The 25441-nt window shown below is 31.6% G+C and overlaps 1 protein-coding gene and 1 long non-coding RNA gene across 2 annotated transcripts in view; both read right to left on the bottom strand.

The window, feature by feature from the left end:
- LOC127709704 (DNA-directed RNA polymerase III subunit RPC5-like) overlaps window positions 1-25441 on the bottom strand; it is a 105423-nt gene that overhangs the window by 46441 nt on the left and 33541 nt on the right. Inside the window, exons 9-11 of the mRNA XM_052215360.1 lie at window positions 25151-25242; window positions 18121-18241; window positions 1134-1215 (exon numbers count right to left, since the gene is read on the bottom strand). Coding sequence (XP_052071320.1) covers window positions 1134-1215; window positions 18121-18241; window positions 25151-25242 — 295 coding nt within the window. The remainder of the gene's footprint in view (window positions 1-1133; window positions 1216-18120; window positions 18242-25150; window positions 25243-25441) is intronic.
- On the bottom strand, window positions 2824-11621 carry LOC127709756 (uncharacterized). The gene is made up of 2 exons (XR_007985737.1): window positions 10283-11621; window positions 2824-3091 (listed from the first exon to the last, which is right to left on the bottom strand). It is a non-coding gene; the product is annotated as an uncharacterized LOC127709756 (long non-coding RNA).

The following is a 25441-nucleotide window of genomic DNA, read 5'->3' as shown; positions in this document are numbered from 1 at the left end:
GGGGAATGTGTCCATGGGACACAGATGATGCCCCCACTTGCATTGTGCAAATGTTTCATAACATTTGGTTGAGCCAAACTAAAGTTAACAGAAAAAAATATTTCAGGAAGTTTTCTATTTGTAAAGGGGCATAACTCTAGAACGGTAAAAATGACGCCCCCAAAATTGAAACTTGATCTGTGTTTAGTGGTAAAAAGCATTGTGTATAAGTTTCATAACATTTGGTTGAGGCAAACTGAAGTTAGAGAACGGAAACGAAAAATTCAGCAATTTTTCCATTTGTAAGGGGCATAACTCTAGAACAGTAAAAGTGACGCCCCCAAAATTGAAACTTGATCTGTGTTTAGTGGTAATAAGAATTGTGTACAAGTTTCATAATATTTGGTTGAAACAAATTAAAGTTAGAGAACGGAAACGAAAAATTCAGCAATTTATCATTTGTAAAGTGGCATAACTCTAGAAGGTAAAAGTGATGCCACCAAAATTCAAACTTGATCTGTGTTTTGTGGTAATAAGCATTGTGTATAAGTTTCATAACATTTGGTTGAGGCAAACTAAAGTTAGAGAACAGAAACCAATTTTGGGACGTACGGTGGGAGCATAAAAATATTTTCAAAATTTTGCTTCAGAAATTATCTCTTAACTTAAAAAATTTCTACCTTAGTTTCATAAAATTCTATGAAGTTTAGACAAAGTAATCAATGTGTAAAAAACTTTAACCCCAGACTGTATCCACTTGTTAACTACAGATTGTACTTATTGCACAACACTGTATATACCCCACAAAGAGTTGTTGAAAGGGTTTCATAACATGAAAAGAGCATGGCATTCCCCTACATGAGTTGTCAGGGCTGCATATTTATACATCCCCCAACAGAGTCCCATAGTGATAGTTTTCCAAACATTCACAACAAGTCCACATGACCATGTTTCAAAACCCCAATCAAACCTTGGGATTACTTTGCCAATTATTACATGAATCAGTATAGTGAAGTGATTGTAAGTAGATATAAGAAGATGTGGTATGAGTGCCAATGAGACAACTCTCCATCCATGTCAAAATTTATAAAAGTAAACCATTATAGGTCAAAGTAAGGCATGTTTTTTTATTTAACATTATCAAAAAAACTTACCACATAATCTCTACCCTTACTCAGATGTTCTCCAGAAACACCACTATGTGGACTGCAGGCTTCCTTTGGGTACAGAATTTCACTGTAATATATATCAAAAGTTAATTATATCTGTAAATGATCTATCGAAGAAGTCTATAAAGATATGGTTGCATGATGAGTCTTCCACTTGTCAGACCAAATAGATGAACAATAATTTTTTTTTTTGAAAATCTTACAGTCCAACCAACTATTTCTGTGCCACCCTTCTTTACACTTTAATAATACAAATGAATAAAATATCAATCTACAATTTGAATAAAATATCAATCTACAATTTTAGTTTGACATGTCTAAGAACTATACTCAATTGAAACAAACATGTTATAGCATCACAGTTGTAACCCATTATAATCAGGCATTTGTAAATATTGACATGTTTTTGTTTCATACTATAGGCTCCAGGCCAAGGGTCAGGAAACAGGTGATATTTGCTGGACATGATCAAATCTGAAATGTAAATGACCAAAATAGTTCATTGGGACTTTGGTCACAATTGTTTTGTTTTAAGAAATAATTTTGGTCATTTCATTGAGACTGAGTTTTTAAATCTGGGGATTTGCACTAATTTTGGTTTTGCAATGCATTTTCCTGCAATAAAACTGCCATTCCGGGAGATATTCCCTAATGATCACTCATCACTTTTTACCTGTGTTCTCATTCCTGACAGTAGTACCTCAGAACTAATATTATAAAGCAATTCCATGACAAGCCACTTCATTATTTAATAACTATTCAGCAAAGACAATCATCGATTTTGATTTAAAAATTTAAAAATAAAATTAAAACTTTTATCAAATTACATAGAAAAAAGTATTTTTCGCATGTGCTTAATTTATTATGTATATGCATGCCCGCAAGTGCCTTCCCAGATAAGACACCTAATCTTCAGATGCTAACTGGTTTCATGCCAAATTAAACAAATGAAACTATCATCAGTAATAGTCAAACCCTTTCACAAGTAATAAAATTGAAAAATACACAGATTTGCTGACATTTGATGAACAGAACAAACCTGCAAATGAATCAGGAACCACTCATAATTCATGATTAACTGAAACTTCCAGATTTTATTTCTTTTCTCAAAAACGAAAGTATTGTGGTTGATACCTAAGAAATTTACAGTTTAATGTGAATAAGATCATTTCAATTTGACACTGTTGCATTCTGTAAATTGTTCTCGAATGTTTTTAGAAAAACGATGAGAAATTGCATGTAAATGCTGTTAAACTGACAATACAACTTTGTTGATGCCCTGAATCTAGTATGAATGCTAGATTCAGGGCATCAACAAAGTTGTATTGTGGTTTTTTTTCAAAGGACCCCAACTTTTATGTCATCTCAAAAAGTTTCTGGATCCTTGTTTCAGACAACAATCATTTCCCTTTGCACATGTTCTACAAATATAGTTCCATAAGTTAAAATAAAATGCTCCGCTGGGCGCAGCTTGATACAACCGCAGAGGTCGAACCCTGAACAGTTGGGGCAAGTATGGACACAACATTCAAGCTTGATACAGCACTGAATTTGGATTGTGATTAAATATTTGACACAGCATAGGTTTCTGACACAGAATGAATGTGGTCTAAGAACTCAAAAAATTTTAATTTACCTATTCAAACCATATCATTATTATTTGCTTTTATATATAAATCAGAAATAACCAATTTAAAATGGAAAATTTTAAAGAAAAAAAGGAACCCCTTATGATTAATCACCCCCAAACTCAATCCCAGCCTTCCCTTTGTGGTATCGTACCTTGCAGTACAATTTTAGAGAGATCCATACACTTGAACACAAGTCATTGTCTGGAAACTAGAAAAATGCTTGTTTTTTGGCCCCTTTTTGGCCCCAAATTCCTAAACTTTAGGGCAATTACCCCCAAACTCAAACCCAGCTTTCCCTTTGTGATATGGAACCTTGTAGTACAATTTCATAAAGATCAATACACTTACACACAAGTTATTGTCCTGAAACTAGAAAAATGCTTGTTTTTTTGCCCCTTTTTTGCCCCTAATTCCTAAAATTTAGAGGAAATTACCTCCAAAATCAATCCCAGTCTTCTCTTTGAAATATGGTACCCTGCAGTACAATTTCAGAGAGATCCATACACTTGAACACAAGTTATTGTCTGGAAACTAGAAAAATGCTTAATTTTTGGCCCCTTATTCCTAAACGTTATGGGCAATTACCCCCAAACTCAATTCCAGCTTTTCCTTTGTGATATGGAACCTTGTAGTACAATTTAATAAAGATCCATACACTTACACACAAGTTATTGTCATGAAACTAGAAAAATGCTTGTTTTTTGCCCCTTTTTTGGCCCCTAATTCCTAAAATTTTGAGGCAATTACCCCCAAAATCAATTCCAGCCTTCCCTTTGTGATATGGAACCTTGTGGTACAATGTCAGAGAGATCCATACACTTACACACAAGTTATTGTCTGGAAGTTACAAAAATGCTTATTTTTGGCCCCTTTTTGGCTCCTAATTCCTTAACTGTTGGTACCATAACCCCCAAAATCAATCCCAACCTTCCTTTTGTAATATTGAACCTTATGGTAAAATTTCATAGAGATCCATTCACTTAAACTAAAGTTATAGTGCGAAACTAATGTGTCTTCTGACGACGACGACGCCAACGTCATACCAATATAAAAACGTAATTTCTTTACTACCTCACGAAGCGGAATCTTTTGTGAAGCATGATTTTTGGGTCGTTTGCCATGGAGTTACCATTTTTTAACATGATGAAGATTGAATTTTTGATGTCAATAATTTAAAATCATTTAAAGAAGTTTGCTGCTAAACATTATAAACATTGTCCCTATTATGTAATATGCCTTCAAGTTACATTTGATACATGTTCTAGATTTACTAAGTATATAGTGACCACAGTTGTAGGCACACTGCTTGCAGTATAAGCCGGGCAATCCTTTACAGAATTATTTTTTTTCTCAAATTAAACAGCCATCATTTCCATATTGGTTGATCCCACGTTTTGTTTGGGATAAGTCAGTCTATCAAAGCATATATTTACTTACACTTAAATGAAATTGAATTTAATTTTGAATTTATTTTCAGAACGAAATTTGAAAAGGACATTGTTTACTTTAATTGAAAATAAATTGCTTCGCTGAGCGCAGCTGGATACGACCGCAGATGTCCAACCCTGAAAAGTTGGGGCCAAAATGGACACAATTTTCAGGCTTGATACAGGTTTGAATTTGGATTGTAATTAAATATTTGACACATAATAGGTTTCTGACACAGAATAACTGTAGTCAAAGAACTTAAAAATTGGTTATATGATTTGAATTTATATTCAATTTTTTGCTTTTGTGCAATACACTATGCTGTTGCAAATTGACCCCCTTCCTCCCCCCCCCCCCCCCCAAATAAAATTGACCCCATTTTTTTGCTTTTGTGCAATACACTATCCTGTTGAATATTAACCCCCCCAAAAAAATATTTGAAGAAAATTTTCTTGTTAATTTCTGAAATCTGAAATAAGAAAAAATAGTCCCCCCAAATTCTTATCCCCCCCCCCCACCCACCCAATTTTTTTTCACCTCCCCCATTCCCTTATTCCAAAAAAAAAAAATCATTCCCTCAAGATATAGTCATAATCTCAATTCAAATTTTAATAAAATTTGCAACCATAATTACCCTTTTAAATACATCATACAAGTCTTAAAATATAAAATGACATACATAGTCGTGGCTAAAATTAATATTAATTAATAGTAACTTTTAATAAAATGCTCCGCAGGGCGCAGCTTGATACGACCGCAGAGGTCGAACCCTGAACAGTTGGGGCAAGTATGGACACAACATTCAAGCTTGATACAGCTCTGAATTTGGATTGTGATTAAATATTTGACACAGCATAGGTTTCTGACACAGAATGAATGTGGTCTAAGAACTTAAAAATTTTAAATTGGACATTCACCTATTATGGTCCAATATCCAAAATCTAAATACATGGTTAGATTCAGCATATCAAAGAACCCCAAGAATTCAATTTTTGATGAAATCAAACAAAGTTTAATTTTGGACCCTTTTGATCTCAATGTGGACAAAAATGATAACAGGGCCCAAAAATCAAAAATCTAAATACATGGTTAGATTCAGCATATCAAAGAACCCCATATATTCAATTTTTGTTGAAATCAAACAAAGTTTAATTTTGGACCCCGATTTGGACCAACTTGAAAACTGGGCCCATAATCAAAAATCTAAATACATGTTTAGATTCAGCATATCAAAGAACCCTAAAAATTCAATTTTTGTTAAAATCAAACTAAGTTTAATTTTGGACCCTTTGGACCTTTATGTAGACCAATTTGAAAACGGAACCAAAAATTAAGAATCTAAATACACGGTTAGATTTGGCATATCAAAGAACCCCAATAATTCAATTTTTGATGAAATCAAACAAAGTTAAATTTTGGACCCTTTGGACTTCAATGTGGACCAATTTAAAAACGGGGCCCAAAATCCAAAAACTTAATACACGGTTAGATTCAGCATATTACAGGACCCCATATATTCAATTTTTGTTGAAATCAAACAAAGTTTAATTTTGGACCCCGATTTGGACCAACTTGAAAACTGGGCCCATAATCAAAAATCTAAATACATGGTTAGATTCAGCATATCAAAAAACCCCATATATTCAATTTTTGTTGAAATCAAACAAAGTTTAATTTTGGACCCCGATTTGGACCAACTTGAAAACTGGGCCCATAATCAAAAATCTAAATACATGGTTAGATTCAGCATATCAAAGAACCCCATATATTCAATTTTTGATGAAATCAAACAAAGTTTAATTTTGGACCCTTTTGATCTCAATGTGGACAAAGTTGATAACAGGGCCCACCAATCAAAAATCTAAATACATGGTTAGATTCAGCATATCAAAGAACCCCATATATTCAATTTTTGTTGAAATCAAACAAAGTTTAATTTTGGACCCCGATTTGGACCAACTTGAAAACTGGGCCCATAATCAAAAATCTAAATACATGATTAGATTCAGCATATCAAAGAACCCCATATATTCAATTTTTGTTGAAATCAAACAAAGTTTAATTTTGGACCCCGATTTGGACCAACTTGAAAACTGGGCCCATAATCAAAAATCTAAATACATGGTTAGATTCAGCATATCAAAGAACCCCGTATATTCAATTTTTGTTGAAATCAAACTAAGTTTAATTTTGGACCCTTTGGACCTCTATGTAGACCAATTTGAAAACAGAACCAAAAATTAAGAATCTAAATACACGGTTAGATTCGGCATATCAAAGAACCCCAATAATTCAATTTTTGATGAAATCAAACAAAGTTAAATTTTGGACCCTTTGGACCTCAATGTGGACCAATTTAAAAACGGGGCCCAAAATCCAAAAACTTAATACACGGTTAGATTCAGTATATTAAAGAACCCCAAGAATTCAAGAATAAAACCGCATTGAAATTGATCAAGAAATAAGCAATTTATACGAAGTATCTTCTTTTGCACAATACTGTGCAATTGATTATTTCTTGCTATTGCGCAATACTGTACAATTGACAATTTCTTGCTATTGCGCAATATTGTGCTATTGGATATTTCTTGCTATTGCGCAATACTGTGCAATTGAAGATTTCTTGCTATTGTGCAATACTGTGCAATTGAAGATTTCTTGCTATTGTGCAATACTGTGCAATTGAAAATTTCTTGCTATTGCACAATACTTATTATATAATAATTTACACATCCTGTTTGGTGTGTATCTCCTACCATATCATTATTATTTGCTTTTAAATATAAATCAGAAATAACCAACTTAAAATGGAAAATTTTAAAAGAAAAAAAAAAGGAAAAAAAGAAAAAAAAAAGAAAAAAAAAAATCCCCCCCCAAAATTTTTTGAACCCCCTTATGATTCATCACCCCCAAACTCAATCTCAGCCTTCCCTTTGTGGTATGGTACCTTGCAGTACAATTTCAGAGAGATCCATACACTTGAACACAAGTTATTGTCTGGAAACTAGAAAAATGCTTATTTTTGGCCCCTTTTTGGCCCCCAATTCCTAAACGTTTTGGGCAATTACCCCCAAACTCAATTCCAGCTTTCCCTTTGTGATATGGAACCTTGTAGTACAATTTCAGAAATATCCAAACACTTACACACAAGTTATTGTCATGAAACTAGAAAAATGCTTGTTTTTTGCCCCTTTTTTGGCCCCTAATTCCTAACATTTTGAGGCAATTACCCCCAAAATCAATTACAGCCTTCCCTTTGTGATATGGAACCTTGTGGTACAATGTCAGAGAGATCCATACACTTACACACAAGTTATTGTCTGGAAGTTACAAAAATGCTTATTGTTGGCCCCTTTTTGGCCCCTAATTCCTTAACTGTTGGTACCATAACCCCCAAAATCAATCCCAACCTTCCTTTCATGGTATTGAACCTTATGGTAAAATTTCATGGAGATCCATTCACTTAAACTAAAGTTAGAGTGCGAAAACCAATGTGTCTTCGGACGACGCCAGACGACGCCGGACGACGACGACGACGACAACGACGACGACGACGACGACGACGCCAACGTCATACCAATATACGACCAAAAAATTTTCAATTTTTGCGGTCGTATAAAAATAAATTGACAGCTAATCACCTCAAGACAATCCTCATTTCTTAATACATAATTTACAAGCAGTGTAAGGGAGGTAATCAAACATTGTTGTTTTAAATTGGGATTGGATTACCTCCCTTAGACTGCTTTAAATTGTCTTAATTGTCATTTAACCAGAAAAAAACTTGTTTTCCCCCCCCTTTTTTGCCTCTAATTCCTAAATGGTTTGAGCCATCACCCCCCATAGTCAATCCTAACCATCCCTTTGTTGTATGGAAACTTGTGGTATAATTTCAGAGAGATTCATACACTTTAACACAAGTTATTGTCTGGAAACTACAAAAATGCTTATTTGGGCCCCTTTTTTGGCCCCTTATTCCTAAACAGTTGGGACCATAACCCCCAAAATCAATCCCAACCTTCCTTTAGTGGTTATAAACCTTGTGTTAAAATTTTATTGCTTTCTTTTTACTTATACTTAAGTTATTATCCGGAAACCATCTGTCTTCGGACGACGCTGACGATGACGACAATGTGATACCAATATACGACCAAAAAATTTTGAATTTTTGCGGTCGTATAAAAATCACAGACATGCACGACAATAGTTCTTACTTTTCATATTGAAACTTGAATATAAATATGTATTCCTTTTCCACTTTAAATGTATAATTTGTATTCTTTATTGAAAACAAAAACCCATCTAGTTTTTGCTACTATACATACAAAAAGAAACAAATAATTTAACAGGGTGTTGTCTTAAAAAGATCATATTTGCTTAAGTTGAAAGAAATTGAGAAGATTTTGAAAAATTATTTTCTTTGTAATACATTTGTTGAATTTTACATGAGAGAGTTATGCTGAAAAAAGATTTCTTTTTTTAATGGAATTTTTAACATTAAATTTTTTTTATGATATTTCTCTTATAATTCATTTTTCTTTAAAAATGTTTTAAATTGACAATGTGTTTAAATCTACAAACTTAGTTCATTATGCTAAATTTCATTTCATAAAGATCTTTCAACAAATAAGAAATTATTTAACTTTATAAAATGAACATTGCCAGGGTAACTTTTCTTATTGCCTTCTACTGATAAGATATTTGTGTACATGGGTGGTGTCATTAGTTATATGTTGTAACTCTTTTAATACTCTTCAGACGGCAAATTCGTTGGTGAACTTCTTCAATACACATTTTTCTTTTTTTGTATGCATTTGTATTAGACATGAAAAAAAGTTGGTTTATAAATAGAGTTCTGACCACAATTAACTTCCTTTGCTCATGGTCTACAACTATAGTTCTAATAGTAAAAATAGGTTATTTCTTCCAGTATTCGTGGCATTTATTTGAAAAAAGTTAGTGTATCTAGACAAATGTTTATTTAATGAATATTTGAAAGTGCAAGTTGTAAACTGTCCTCAGTTCAAGGGTAAATTTTTGGCATTCCTTTTGTGATATGGAACCTTGTGGTACAATGTCAGAGAGATCCATACACTAACACACAAGTTATGTCTGGAAGTTACAAAAATGCTTATTTTTGGCCCCTTTTTGGCCCCTAATTCCTTTACTGTTGGTACCATAACCCCCAAAATCAATCCCAATCTTCCTTTTGTGGTATTGAACCTTGTGGTAAAATTTCATAGAGATCCATTCACTTAAACTAAAGTTAGAGTGCGAAAACCAATGTGTCTTCGGACGACGACGACGCCAATGTCATACCAATATACAACCACAAAAATTTTTTTGCGGTCGTATAAAAACTAAATACATGGTTAGATTCAGCATATTAAAGAACCCCAAGAATTCAAGAATAAAACCCCATTGAAATTGGTCAAGAAATAAGCAATTTATATGAAGTATCTTCTTTTGCACAATACTGTGCAATGAAATATTTCTTGCTATTGCGCAATACTGTACAATTGACAATTTCTTGCTATTGCGCAATATTGTGCTATTGGATATTTCTTGCTATTGCGCAATACTGTGCAATTGAAGATTTCTTGCTATTGCGCAATACTGTGCAATTGAAGATTTCTTGCTATTGTGCAATACTGTGCAATTGAAAATTTCTTGCTATTGCACAATACTTATTATATAATAATTTACACATCCTGTTTGGTGTGTATCTCTTACCATATCATTATTATTTGCTTCTAAATATAAATCAGAAATAATCAACTTGAAATGGAAAATTTTAAAGTAAAAAAAAGGAAAAAAAGAAAAAGAAGGAAACCCCCTCCCCCCAAATTTTTTGAACCCCCTTATGATTCATCACCCCCAAACTCAATCCCAGCCTTCCCTTTGTGGTATGGTACCTTGCAGTACAATTTCAGAGAGATCCATACACTTGAACACAAGTTATTGTCTGGAAACTAGAAAAATGTGTTTTTTGGCCCCTTTTTGGCCCCAAATTCCTAAACGTTTAGGGCAATCAACCCCAAACTCAAACTCAGCTTCCCCTTTGTGATATGGAACCTTGTAGTACAATTTCAGAAAGATCCATACACTTACACACAAGTTATTGTCCTGAAACTAGAAAAATGCTTGTTTTTTGCCCCTAATTCCTAAAATATTGAGGCAATTACCCCCATCATCAATCCCAGCCTTCCCTTTGTGGTATGGTACCTTGCAGTACAATTTCAGAGAGATCTATACACTTGAACACAAGTTATTGTCTGGAAACTAAAAAAATGCTTATTTTTGGCCCCTTTTTGGCCCCCAATTCCTAAATGTTTCGGCAATTACCCCCAAACTCAATTCCAGTTTTCCCTTTGTGATATGGAACCTTGTAGTACAATTTCAGAAAGATCCATACACTTACACACAAGTTATTGTCATGAAACTAGTAAAATGCTTGTTTTTTGCCCCTAATTCTTAAAATTTTGAGGCAATTACCCCCAAAATCAATCCCAGCATTCCTTTTGTGATATGGAACCTTGTGGTACAATGTCAGAGAGATCCATACACTAACACACAAGTTATGTCTGGAAGTTACAAAAATGCTTATTTTTGGCCCCTAATTCCTTTACTGTTGGTACCATAACCCCCAAAATCAATCCCAACCTTCCTTTTGTGGTATTGAACCTTGTGGTAAAACTTCATAGAGATCCATTCACTTAAACCAAAGATAGAGTGCGAAAACCAATGTGTCTTTGGACGACGCCGACGACGCCAACGTCATACCAATATACGACCACAAAAATTTTTTTGCGGTCTTATAAAAAGTAATGAAATTTTGTGGGACAATTGGGAATATGTTTGTGGGACAATTGGGAAGTTTAAATGTGGGACAATTTGGAATTGTTTTGATAGTGATTAATTTGTTTTTATAGTCTGTATCAGTTAATTACAGGTTACTAATCACTGTAACTTATAAAATATGAAAAAAACCATGAACAAATAATAATACTTACATATTATATTTTGCACATACATGTAGTAGGTACAATTGAAGTATCATCAAACATGGAATGTAATATGAAATCATATAATTTTAGTCTTAGATGCATGATTTTTTTAATTAGTTTTTATTGGCTTTGAACTAGCTGTCAGTAACTGCGAGTACTCTAAGATCTGTACTTAGTGTCTTTGTTGTGGGGATGTATAAGTAGCCGTCCACGTCCATGTCCACTCTGTGATTTGTTAGATGTATTTCTGTCTGTACCCATCTGATGAGATAAGCCTTTTTCAACTTATTTTTTTTAGTTTATTCTTATGCTGTACTGTTACAACACTGTCCCAGGTTAGTGGGAGGATTGGCGCCTTCAAATAAGTTTAACCCCGCCACGTTCTGTATGTGTCTGTCCCAAGTCAGGAGCCTAGTAAAATTGTAAAGACTTCTGGAAAAATCTCTCCATCAACAAGTTCGTGTAAAGTGTAGAATGTAAATGAGTTTATACCTTTTTTTTTTAAATTGCATGCATTATTTATTCAAAAACTTTATAGAGAAAATGTAATTAAAATTACGGTATTGAAATTTGTTTTATAAATAACGTTACATTGTAGATATATTTCATAAATCAGAAATATAATTTTTTTAATCAAAAATGCATTAATCTAATGATTTAAAAAACATTTTTTTTATACTTCTATAAAATTAATATTAAATGTGCAATAAATTAATTCTTGTTTATTTAGCAAAACAAACAACAGTTACATTGTTTATCTAAGAACATTTTACTTCATAAAATAATGTGGGACAATCAGAACTTTTCATGTGGGACAATCAGAACTCTAAAATTTTAAAAAGTGGGACAATCGGGAATAAACCATATCTTCAGTTTTAATTTGTCGTTTAATTGAATAATTACAATTGTGTGAAACAAAAAACTGAATTTATACTAGGGGTGGTGGTGGATTGTGGTAAGTACATTTAACCCTATAAATTCATATAAAATCTCTTCTTGAGATTTCAAAAATAACCATTTTATATGAATTTGGTTAAATATACTTACCATGAAATTACATTTATATTATATAGAATATTCACTGATTAACAAGCAGTGTTTTATTTTGGTGGAGGATAAATTCTCTCACACATATACAATTTCCAACATATAAAAAACTATGTCAAAATTGTTAAAAAATAACTCCACTAAATTTTGTAAATACTGAAATTAGTCAAAACCGAAATTACAAAATTTAAATTTATTACACAATAAAGCCATACTGTATAACTATATGTATCAATGGCAAAACTCTGCAGATTGCATAAATAAAACATTGCAAAAATAGACTTGAATAAATAATCTGCAGGCCAGTATAGAAATTATTTCATTAAAGCTCCTACATTATGAGTTAAATGTGTTGTAATATTATTGCAACAGTAAATAAGCATTTATTTTATTTATTTCTTAATTTGTCATGTGAATAGGTTGTTCTTATTGCTTGTACAAATCGACAAGAAGTAATCCAACCTTAGTATCATTTACTTTTCAACTTTGAAATAAGTTTTCAAAACTTTAGTTTATTTAAAAACAATTAGCTTCTATCTAATTTTCCATTGTTTTCTCTATAGTTTTATATAACAACAGAGAATATATGACTGCTGATCATTATCAATATCTTTCAAAATAAATTCTTTTCTGCTTAATTGTCAAAGAATTATAATCAATTAAAATATACTTTGTAAATAAGTGTCCTTACCAACAAAGTATAATAAAGACTCAAACGAAAGTTGTTTCATGATTATGCTACATCTGGATCAATCTATAAACTTTTTTGAAGTTATAGTCTCCTTGAGTACATATTCTTCAAGATATACTACTCTTGTTAATATCTAATAGATTTAGAAAGAAAATATTTTTTGTCAAGAGAAGTCCTGCATTATAGGAATGACATGATAATTTTCCTAAGTTAACCAACTAAATTTTAAAGTCTGATAGAAATTTCTATGAGTGGTAGGACCTTTGAATACAATGTCTACCAGTCCAACAATGAACAAACATTATCTTTGTGTTTCGTATTAGACAACTTAAGTGTAAAAATAAAGAAAATGGACAAATCAGTGGAAATATTTTAGTATACGTGTTTTCCAATGGTAACATAATGCTTCTACAGAGCATTTGGATGTTGAGCAAGCCAAAACTGTTGTCCTAATAAGCCTAAAAGAATGCCGACAGATGAGTTTCTCAAACTATGAAAAATCTGTCTGTCAATGTTGTTCTGACATTTCTAATTAATATCTCACAATTGTATACTGTCTAAAATGTGAACCTTAAGCCACGATTGTTTTTAAATTATAAATTGCCATGCACAGATCCAAATTTAAAGAAATAAAAGTTTGACATATTGAAGTTGAACAACTCTTAAACTGTTGCTCTTGACAATTGTTTTTATTTGTTTCAGAAAATATTTCGCAATCAGAAATACTATCATGCAACATGTCAAATTTAGTTCTATACAAGAAAACACATGTTTGACAATATGGAAAACACTTGAACTAGCTTGTTTTTGATAAGTGTTTTTAGTTGTTTAAGAAATGGTTTCGCAATCAGAAATGCTCATTTCATTTCTCTCTTAGTTCACCTTATCTGAATTCTATACATTCTGATATGGTTCAATATAAACTAACCAAAACACTTTTGGTATTATTTTTGTGACTTCAACCCAGTCATTTGGTTAAACTAAAAGTAGCTCAGAAAAATTTTGCATTTGTCCACAGATTTGACAAAACAAAATGAATGAGATTTATATAATCACATCTTTCAAAACAATATTGAATAAAAATATAAACTAACTGTTAATAAACACATTTCAATTTTGTCTATTATATTCTTGCATAAAATACTAACTCTATGCCAGATATTTAATATTATTTCTGCAACTGCAAAAGTTGTTAGATAATTGTCTGGTCATTATGAAAATTGAATAGTGAATACCCTCAATTTTGGGATTAAATCACACCCAATCTATTTGGAAACCTTCCTGCATGTAGATAAGTCACAACTTGACTTTGACAAGACTAGAATTTTTGTACTCTTTTGTGTAATAATGAACAAAAATAAAAATAAACAGTGACATTTTAAATTTAGATATTTACAAATGTCTTGCACTTATAATCATGGAATTATCATATTGCATTTTACTTCCACTTACTAACAGACTATTTAATGTTATTTGCTAACTATTAATCAGTCTTTTAAATAAACTGCTTTTCATGTATTTTTCTTTTAGATTAACTGTTTCTATAGGTGCTAAAATATGAGAAGCAATTGAAATATATATATGTTTATTGGTACAATGTAGCCCAAAAAACCTCTTCTTTTTCCTGCATCTTGTAAAGACTGGCTAAAAAGAAGATTTATATAAAGAGATGTATTAGATAGTTCATTGCTCAATCTTGTAAACTATACTCCAATCTCCACGTCAATGTCTAGTATTTTTAATGAATCTTGCATCAACAATGCTTTATATTTTCTGTATTTATTTAGTAATATTTTACTATTTATATCAAATTTGTGCAAAATCTATATGATATGCCTTTATTCTTAATCTAAATTCTCAAAAAACAAATCCTAATGATAATCTAGTTTTTTTTTGTTTTTTTTTTTATATATCAGTATCTTTGAGTCCTCTATAGTTCAGCTTTCTAATTCAATATAAACTCGAGGAAAAACTTGTAGCAGTTTGATTAGCTGTTTAAACTAGCAATCTCACATTAAGATTGAAAACAGACCCAATGAAGATAGCAGAATCTTGTCAAACTTGTTGTCATTGCTTTGAAAACAAGACGTAAAGGCTATTTTCTATCTTTTAAAGAGCTTCCCAAAAATCTCTTCCTTTCATGATTGGAAGATACATGTATTATTTGTCAGTGATTCTCATATGGTGAGGGTAAAATATACCCTTAAGTCTTATGTTATCACCTTTTTGTGTATTCAAGGCAAAATAGCACAAGTACATATGTCATATGCATTGGCAATGTACACTCTGATTTATGTAATCAAAATATAAGCCATTTCCGTGAATCGAGTCTTTGTGAAATGCACCATAATGGCAATGATCCCCTAAACTCGTCTGAACCCAAGAGACAACCTAATGTTTACTTAAAAACTTATAAAAATCTGTGTTTCATTAATGCACACAAACAACCAATTGGTCATAGCATCACATACTGATAATATTAATGTTCTTCTTGTCAGTAATAAACTAACTTTGAAAATAAAAAATTTATAATATGAGTTGTCACAAGCTATCAACAGGTTTTAGAACAGTGTTCCATTCTTACTGACTCAACATATTAGTAGTTTCTTAACAACTGTAAGAGAATAATTTATCAGTAAAGAAAAATTGACAGCAGGTTCCTGCTCCAAGAAAATATTTCAGGCTTCTAAGAAGTTACTGTCCTGATTAAATCTGGACATAATTATAAATTTTGTGTATTGACATGTTTAAACTACATACACATTTGTAAGAACTAAATAACTCTGTACTATTTCAGTGTTTTTTATCTGTCTTGACCTTTTGCAGACACTCTTTCAATATATTATCTGAACTGCATGTTAGTTCATCACAAAAATCAATGTGCAACCAAAAATTAGCTAAGATCAAAATGTGTGTTGTACTAAACATGCAACCTGCTTGTGCTTGCAAGTTGTTTTAAATACAATAAAGGTAGACCTACGTTATCTAGATGGAACAATTTCTACAACAATCAGATAGACCTGGACTAAAATTCACTATTCTGATTCGATTTAATTTTATTTCAGTACGTCAAATACTATAAAAGTTGTATTTCCAAGAATGATCTATGCTCCTAAATATCAATGTGCGATCAATTAATAATTATGATTTTTAGGAAAGATCAAATCTGTACAATGCATGCACATACAGATCCAAAATCATGCATGTTGTTCTAGTTCCTACGTTCCCTGGATGAAACGATGTCAACATTAATCAGATAGACTTTGGCAAAATCCCTATTCTAATTTTAATTTTATTTGTGTTGCATCAACCACTTTCTATTTTCAATAAATATGGTATATGTTCCCTAAATGGAAGGTTAACCAAATAAACATAATCAGTTCTGGGCAAATTCCCTATTCTGATTGTGATTTATCTATCAACTTTTAATGTAGTATCAATTTTGGTCTACGCTCCCTGTATGGAACGTTATCCAAATAAAAACAATCCTTTATGGGCAAACTCCCATTTCTGATTGAAATTTATTGAATCACTTAAGGTTCTAGTGACAATAGTGGTCTATGCTTCCATAAAGATCCACATTAAAATAATTAGATCTGGTCAAAATACCTATTCTGATTGTAAAATAGTGATGTGTTTACTCCCGTCTCGTGTAAAGACTGTAAACAATCAACTCATTCTAACTTCGTGACAATAGTGGTCTACGCTCCCATAAGGACGTTATCCACATTAAAATAATCAGATCTGGTCATAATACCTATTCTGATTGTAATTTAGTGCTGTGTTTACTCCGTCTTGTGTAAAGACTAAACAATCAACTCATCCGAACTTTCCACTTGACCCGTTTCGTAGATTGCTCAAAACAGCTAAAATTCGGTCAGCGTGGAAGAAGAATTTAAACATACGTTTATTTTTATAAAAGTAGTACTCATGTAACATGTCCGATTTTGACAGAAAAGTTCTGCCTTTCCTCGCACCGGACTAAAATTTTGAAAATGGCGACTTAACAAAGGTTAATTTCTAGGTCGACGTTGTTACAGACTCGTAATGTTGACGTGTATATCAGAACTTGACAAAAGCGCTGTATAAACATAGAAATAATCGTAAAACGATATTCCAAAAAACAAATAATGTTTTTTTATAAAACATAAGGATTTTCAACAGTAGACTGTTAAAAATCCTTGTCTACGAGAAACATGCGTTCACTTGAACGCAAAAATTAAAACTGAAGATATTGTGTGTTACACAGGTAAATTATGACGTAGGTGAGTACATCTTATGGATGTAATTTTTAATCACCTAGTTAATTGGGATGAGAACATGTTCTGAAAGCAAACATATTCTATATAATATAAATGTAATTTCATGGTAAGTATATTTAACCAAATTCATATAAAATGAGTACCACTTCATTCTTGTATGTCCAGCCTACAGAACTGTGAGACTAGAATATTCGCCAAAAAATTATGGTTCTTGGCAAAATACCTTTAAACTTTTTCATTTGCTTCAAGAAAAATCTTAATCAATTACAATTAAACTGTGTAATTATCCGAATCATAAGATGATGTATTGTGAATTAATTGTACCTTTATTACATTATGTATTGTTCTCTGCTATCTGTCGTTTTGTCATACTGTATATACTTGTCTATTTATTGCCATAGCATGTTATTTATGCTTTTGCAAATAAAATATTCATTCATTCAACACTGAATTTTTTCTTTGGTATGTTCTATTTATTTAACTTAGCAATCTAGGTGGAGATAATTCAAGATAATTCTGTTCTATAAAAGAATGCTTTGTATATTTTCCTATTTTGTTTTGTAGCAAGAAAACATGACCTGTGACCCGAATTTTTATTTTTATTTTCTAAAGCACATTAAAAGAGATATCTTCTCAAATCTCATTTCAAACTTCTATTTTAGGTTTCTTTCTATTCACAGACAACTGTATTTTCATGTATAATGTATTTTCCAAAACCTTTCAATTTTGATAAACCTATAACTTGAAAATTAGCTCTATGAATCATACCTTTTTGATATATTTTTGAAAAAAGGATGATATAAACTTCATTTTTGCATAGTATTTGAATATTCTATTGTTTTTAGTTGTTCTTTGTTTTATGGTTTGTATTAATCAATGCATCAAACTTTGTAATCTCATACTCACCTCTTGACAACCCAACAACCTTGTACTAGTACAGCTACTTGATGAAGTGATCGTAATGCAGCACCAGGATCTGTTCCCTGAGGTAGTAATGTTATCAACTGACTAAAAGTTATAACTTTGGCTGTAAGATAAAATAATTTATGGATACTATGGATTCATTTATTTTAGTGGGTACCAATTTTTGGGGATTGAAGAAAAATTGTATTTTTGTGGATATTTGACATGGTTTGCCAAAATCTACAGTCAAACATATATAAAATTTGTACTTTTTTCTCATTTAAACATTTAAATTTGTGGTTCAAATTTACCCAAGAAATCCATGAGAATTGGAATCCAAAGAATAATAATGATTCCACAGTATAAAATTCTATGAAACTTCAAATTAAAAAAAAAGTTGAATATGTTTTATATACTTGAATGGCTAAGTTTTACTATAAAACAAGTGTATGTGAACTTTCTTATAAAAGAAAATCCTTTATACTATCAAAATCTTCATAGATATACTGCTATTGAATAATTGTCTTCTGGTACCAATATTATCCCATATGTAGTGACCTTAACCACAAGACCTCTCATTAGAACTTCGGTCGCCACCCGTAAACTTCGGCAACACAATCAAAAGTTAATGGGCTTCCTATCAACACTCACTGAATGAAATATTATTTGTCGATAATAGGCTATAGGTTTGTAATAAATATAAAAAAACATTCATGCAGGACTTAGTTTAGTATATATGCATTCATTGGTTCAATATTTCTATAACATTAACATTACAAGAAACTCGTTTCATAAGACTTTAAAACTTCAAATTCATTAACGGTTACTCAGAACCCTGTGTCTTACCTGTGATTGCTGCAGTCAGTTTAAAATTGTAGTGTTGACTTTAATATATATGTCAATTTATCAGTAAAATATAGATTTTGTTTTTTAAATTACATTTTTTTCTTCATATGATATTTATTGATATTGAAGATTAGCTTCTATTCCAAGTTTCATAACAACCCATGAAGGTTTACAAATTTATCATGTAAAAAAATTTAAGACCAGAAAAATACTGAAAATGAAAAAAAAAATATTTTCAAAATTTTGCTTTAAACCAAGGCTTCCAAAACGGTCATCTACTTTTTAGTTTTCAAGGCTTTCTTAAGTGACGGTCATTTTAACATAATTCGCGATCTTGTTGACCCAACATTTTGCCTTTAACAGCCACACATTACCCGTCATAAAAGTGACATGATCATTAAGTACTATCAAAACAACCCCTACTTTAATACCTTCTCATTTTAATCAAGGCTAATTAGTTGTCGAACAGCTGAAATTTACCTGTTCAGGTGACAGGTAAACTATTTTGAACCGGACATTGATCGGTCTATTCAAAGTTATTTTCTTACATTTCAGCGGTTTGCATCTAATTAATTTAGTCAAAAAGATTTAAATTATCAGAAATACGTTTACAAATATGATTTGATGAAAAAATTAAAAAGGTGAAAATGAAAAATCGTCATAACCACATTGTTTGAACCAGAGACATGTCTCTGTTTGAACTAGTACACGTGTGCGCATGTGCGCAGGTGTGACATTTAATTATGCATCCTAATTTCTTCAAAAAATGCTTAAATTGTCTTTGATACCTTTATCTCACGTTTATTTCGAATATATTCTTGAAGAAATAACGTAGAAAGATTTCACACATTGTAAACGTATACGGAATTTACGTATCTGTCTCTGGTCCATGTTTTACCATTGTCAAGATAACATCCGGTATTACTTCAAAAACGAAAGTACAGTTTTTGACAACGTTATTTTGCACAAATAAAGAGTCTAAGGCAGATATAAGTACGCTGATGTTGCACACTTCGAATGATGCACTGCCAATTTAACAGTTTACGTCAGAACTTCAAATTTGAATCAAAGAAAGTTTAATATCGTTTTTTTTAATGTCAATCATTGGGATGGCCAACTCGGCAACTGATTACCATAATTGCCTTTTGTTTATTTTGTCTTAATGGATTAAAATCTGGATAATATATAAAATGTCTGGCTGGCTAAAAATAATTTTGGAAGCCCTGCTTTAAACATTATCTCTTTAAATCATAAAAAAGCTTCTGCCAAAGTTCCATACAATTGATTAATAACAAACCTTTCTAAAATTGTTGCTTTATAAATTCTAAAATTATAAAGAAGCTCAAGTTTCAACTCCCTCAGCCAAAGTTGACCTTAGATGGATTTGGCTATTTTTTAAGTACTTATTGGTTATATAGCTCTTCAACTGTTTCGGTTCTTATACATCCTCGGCTTTTAAATATTCTGCCTTGAGCACTCCTGATGAAGGTAAATCCAGAAAAGCGCTTCAGATGCATGAAATTAATAACGTGTTGTTTTCACTTTTTGTATAAAGTTTTGAAAAAATTATTGATGCCTAACAAACTTTAACACCAGACTGTCTCTACATGAAAACTGCCAAAAAAAATAATACTAAGTCCTTTTAGAAAAATAAAGAAAAAAATTAAATCATTATTTTGCTTTGAATAGCAAAAAAAAAAAGCTTCTTTCCAATTTGTGTTAAATTCCATGAAGGTTTGACAAAGTTTTTGATAACTGAAAAACTAAAAAAATGTATTTTCAAAATTTGGCTCTGGATACTGTAGCGTCTGTCCAAATTTCATAAAATTCAATGAAGGTTGGACAACATTATTGATGTCTACAAAAACTTTAAACTGAATACTGAATACTGTCCATTGATAATAAAAAAGCTTCTTTCCAATTTGTGTTAAATTCCATGAAGGTTTGACAAAGTTTTTGATAACTGAAAAACTTTAACCTTAGAGTGTCAATGTCAACTTTAAAATATCTAGGTCTATTTGCCAATAAAATACGAAAAAAAGAGGGAAAAAAATATGGCTCTGATTACTGTAGCTTCTGTCCAAATTTCATAAAATTCAATGAAGGTTGGACAACATTATTGATGTCTACAAAAACTTTAACCACATACTGAACCTAAATGTTGAACTCGCTGCCGAAAACAACAGAATGGAGGATTGCTATGTCTCCCTTTCGCGACTTTAATGTCCAAAGCTCAAAAATCTAAATAAATTGCTCCGCCGAGAGCAGCTGGATACGACCGCAGAGGTCCAACCCTGAACATTTGGGGCAAAAATGGACACAATATTCGCGCTTGATACAGGTCTGAATTTGGATTGTAATTAAATATTTGACACAGAATAACTGTAGTCAAAGAACTTAGAATTGGTTATATGATTTGAATTGATATTCAATTTTTTGCTTTTGTGCAATACACTATGCAGTTGCGAATTGACCCCCCCCCCCCCCCCCCCTTTTTCCAAAAAAAAAAAAATCTTTACCTCAAGATCATAAACTCAATTCAAATTTCCAATGGAGTTTACAACCATAATTACCCATTTCAATACGTCATAAAAGTCTTAAAATAGAAAATGACATACATAATCATGGCTAAAATTAATATTCCTTAATCAGCATTTTTAAATAGTAACTTCTTATAAAATGCTTCGCTGGGGCGCAGCTTGATACGACCGCAGAGGTCGAACCCTGAACGGTTGGGGCAAGTATGGACACAACATTCAAGCTTGATACAGCTCTGAATTTGGATTGTTATTAAATATTTGACACAGCATAGGTTTCTGACACAGAAAGAATGTGGTCTAAGAACTTGAATTTTTTTAATTTACCTATTATGGTCCAATGTCCAAAATCAAAATACATGGTTAGATTCAGCATATCAAAGAACCCCATATATTCAATTTTTGTTAAAATCAAACAAAGTTTAATTTTGGACCCCAACTTGGACAAACTTGAAAACTGGGCCCATAATCAAAAATCTAAACACATGTTTAGATTCAGCATATCAAAGAACCCCAAGAATTCAATTTTTGCTAAAATCAAACTAAGTTTAATTTTGGACCCTAAAATTGGACCTTAATGTAGACCAATTTAAAAAACGGGACTTAAAATTAAAAATCTAAAAACACGGTTAGATTTGGAATATCAAAGAACCCCAATAATTCAATTTTTGATGAAATCAAACAAAGTTTAATTTTGGACCCTTTTGACCTCAATATGAACCAATTTGATAGCGGGGCCCACAAATAAAAAATCTAAATTCATGGTTAGATTCAGCATATCAAAGAACACCATATATTCAATTTTTTTGAAATCAAAAAAAGTTTAATTTTGGACCCCAACTTGGACCAACTTGAAAACTGGGCCCATAATCAAAAATCTAAACACATATTTAGATTCAGCATATCAAAGAACCCCAAGAATTCAATTTTTGTTAAAATCAAACTAAGTTTAATTTTGGACCCTTTGGACCTCAATGAAGACCAATTTAAAAAACGGGACCCAAATTAAACATCTAAAAACACGGTTAGATTTGGCATATCAAAGAACCCCAATAATTCAATTTTTGATGAAATCAAACAAAGTTTAATTTTGGACCCTTTTGACCTCAATATGAACCAATTTGATAGTGGGGCCTACAAATAAAAAATCTAAATACATGGTTAGATTCAGCATATCAAAGAACCTCATATATTCAATTTTTGTTGAAATCAAACAAAGTTTAATTTTGGACCCCAATTTGGACCAACTTGAAAACTGGGCCCATAATCAAAAATCTAAATACATGTTTAGATTCAGCATATCAAAGAGCCCCAAGAATTCAATTTTTGTTGAAATCAAACAAAGTTTAAATACTGGACCCTATCTTGGACCAACTTGAAAACTGGGCCCATAATCAAAAATCTAAACACATGTTTAGATTCAGCATATCAAAGAACCCCAAGAATTCAATTTTTGTTAAAATCAAACTAAGTTTAATTTTGGACCCTTTGGACCTTAATGTAGACCAATTTAAAAAACAGGACCCAAAATTAAAAATCTAAATACACGGTTAGATTTGGAATATCAAAGAGCCCAATAATTCAATTTTAGATGAAATCAAACAAAGTTTAATTTTGGACCCTTTTGACCTCAATCTGAACCAATTTGATAACGGGGTCCACAAATAAAAAATCTAAATACATGGTTAGATTCAGCATATCAAAGAACCCCACATATTCAATTTTTGTTGAAATCAAACAAAGTTTAATTTTGGACCCCAATTTGGACCAACTTGAAAACTGGGCCAAAAATCAAAAATCTAAATACATGTTTAGATTCAGCATATCAAAGAACCTCATATATTCAATTTTTGCTAAAATCAAACAAAGTTTAATATTGGACCCTTTGGACCTTAATGTAGACCATTTTGAAAACTGGACCCAAAATTAAAAATCTAAATACACTGTTAGATTCGGCATAACAAATAAATAAATGTGATCAAAGATTTTACATATCTAATGCGCCATACTGTGCAATTAAAGATTACTTCTTGAAATTTTTCAATATTTGAAATTTGAAAAAAAAATAATATTTGAAGAATAATTCTTTTTAATTTCTGAAATCTGAAATGAGAAAAAATTGACCCCCCACAATTTCTTTTAATCCACCCCCCCCTTTTTTTCCCCCAAAAAATTCTTTCCCTCAAGATATGGTCATAATCTCAATTCAAATTTCCAATGGAGTTGGCAACCATAATTACCCATTTAAATTTACCATAGTGCTAACTTAATCTATTTTATAATAGAATTAAAAATATAGTGTCAAATCTTTCATATGGATTTTTTTGTAAACAAAAATGATGCAACATTTGCAGATATTTTTACTGGTCTTCCTTTATAAATATGCATTTCTTTAAACATAATTTAAAAGCAGTGTAAGGGAAGTAACCAAAACGTTGTATTTGGATTACCTCCCTTACACTGTTTTAAATTATCTTTATTGTTCATTAACCATTACTTTATACATAATTTAAAAGCAGTGTAAGGGAGATAGTTTCAATGATGTATTTGATTTATCTCCCTTACACTGCTTTAAATTATGTTTTGTACTAAAGTATTTGTCCATTAACCAGGACAACCTTGTTTTTTCCCCTTTTTTGCCCCTAATTCCTAAACGGTTTGAGCCATAACCCCCCAAAGCAAATCCTAACCATCCCTTTATGGTATGGAAACTTGTAGTATAATTTCAGAGAGATCCATACACCGTTCCACAGTTATTGTCTGGAAACTAGAAAATGCTTATTTTTGGCCCCTTTTTGGCCCCTAATTCCTTAACTGTTGGTACCATAACCCCCAAAATCAATCCCAACCTTCCTCTTGTGGTATTTAACCTTATGGTAAAATTTCAAAAAGATCCATTCACTTAAACTAAAGTTAGAGTGCGAAAACCAATGTGTATTCGGACGACGACGCCAACGTCATACCAATATACGACCACAAAATTTTTTTGCGGTCGTATAAAAATAAATTGACAGCTAATCACCTCAAGACAATAAAACAGTTCTTTATACATAATTTAAAAGCAGTGTAAGGGAGGTAATCCAAACATAACAATGTACTTTTTTTTAATTGTCCATTAACCAGGAAACCCGTTTTTTTCCCTTTTTTGCCCCTAATTCCTAAACGATTTGAGCCGTAACCCCCCAAAGCCAATCTTAACCATCCTTTTGTGGTATGGAAACTTGTGGTATAATTTTAGAGAGATCCATACACCGTTCCACAAGTTATTGTCTGGAAACTAGAAAAATGCTTATTTGGGCCCCTTTTTGGCCCTTAATTCCTAAACTGTTATAACTACAACCCCCAAAATCAATCCCAACCTTCCTTTTGTGGTTATAAACCATGTGTTTAAATTTCATAGATTTCTATTTACATTTACTAAAGTTATTGTCCGGAAACCAAATGTCTTCAGACGACGACGACGTGATACCAATATACGACCGCAAATTTTTTTGCGGTCGTATAAAAACAATTTAGACAGTACAAACTTGATTATATATTTACATTTGAGTTACCTTAAATTTTTTTAGATTATATAATAATTTGCAAAGTGTTATTTAATCACATTCAATTACATAAAAATTCTTTTAAACAAGTATTAGTAAACTTACCGTTTGTGAGTAATGTTTTAACTTGGTCTGCAAGTGGCATTGTACGTAACTGTATAAGAGACAACACATTACTTGGCATGGCTGGTTTTTCACTGAAATATTTATAAATGTTTTATCAGGTATTCCTTTAAAATAGTATGATATAGTATTGTTTTCCGATGTTCTGGTCTTCTGTACCTGTTATAATTGAATTATAAGCTTTTACTCCCTTGATTCTTTATTGTATGTTTGAGTGAAGGTTGTTTCCCTAATATCAAATGACAAATATTTCATGCATATTCAAAACAAGAA

The sequence above is a fragment of the Mytilus californianus genome, unplaced genomic scaffold (assembly GCF_021869535.1).
Source record: "Mytilus californianus isolate M0D057914Y unplaced genomic scaffold, xbMytCali1.0.p SCAF_7, whole genome shotgun sequence".
In the NCBI taxonomy this organism is placed as follows: Eukaryota; Metazoa; Mollusca; class Bivalvia; order Mytilida; family Mytilidae; genus Mytilus; species Mytilus californianus.
Note: the sequence above shows the minus strand (reverse complement) of the source record. Positions and strands in the feature narration are given on the sequence as shown.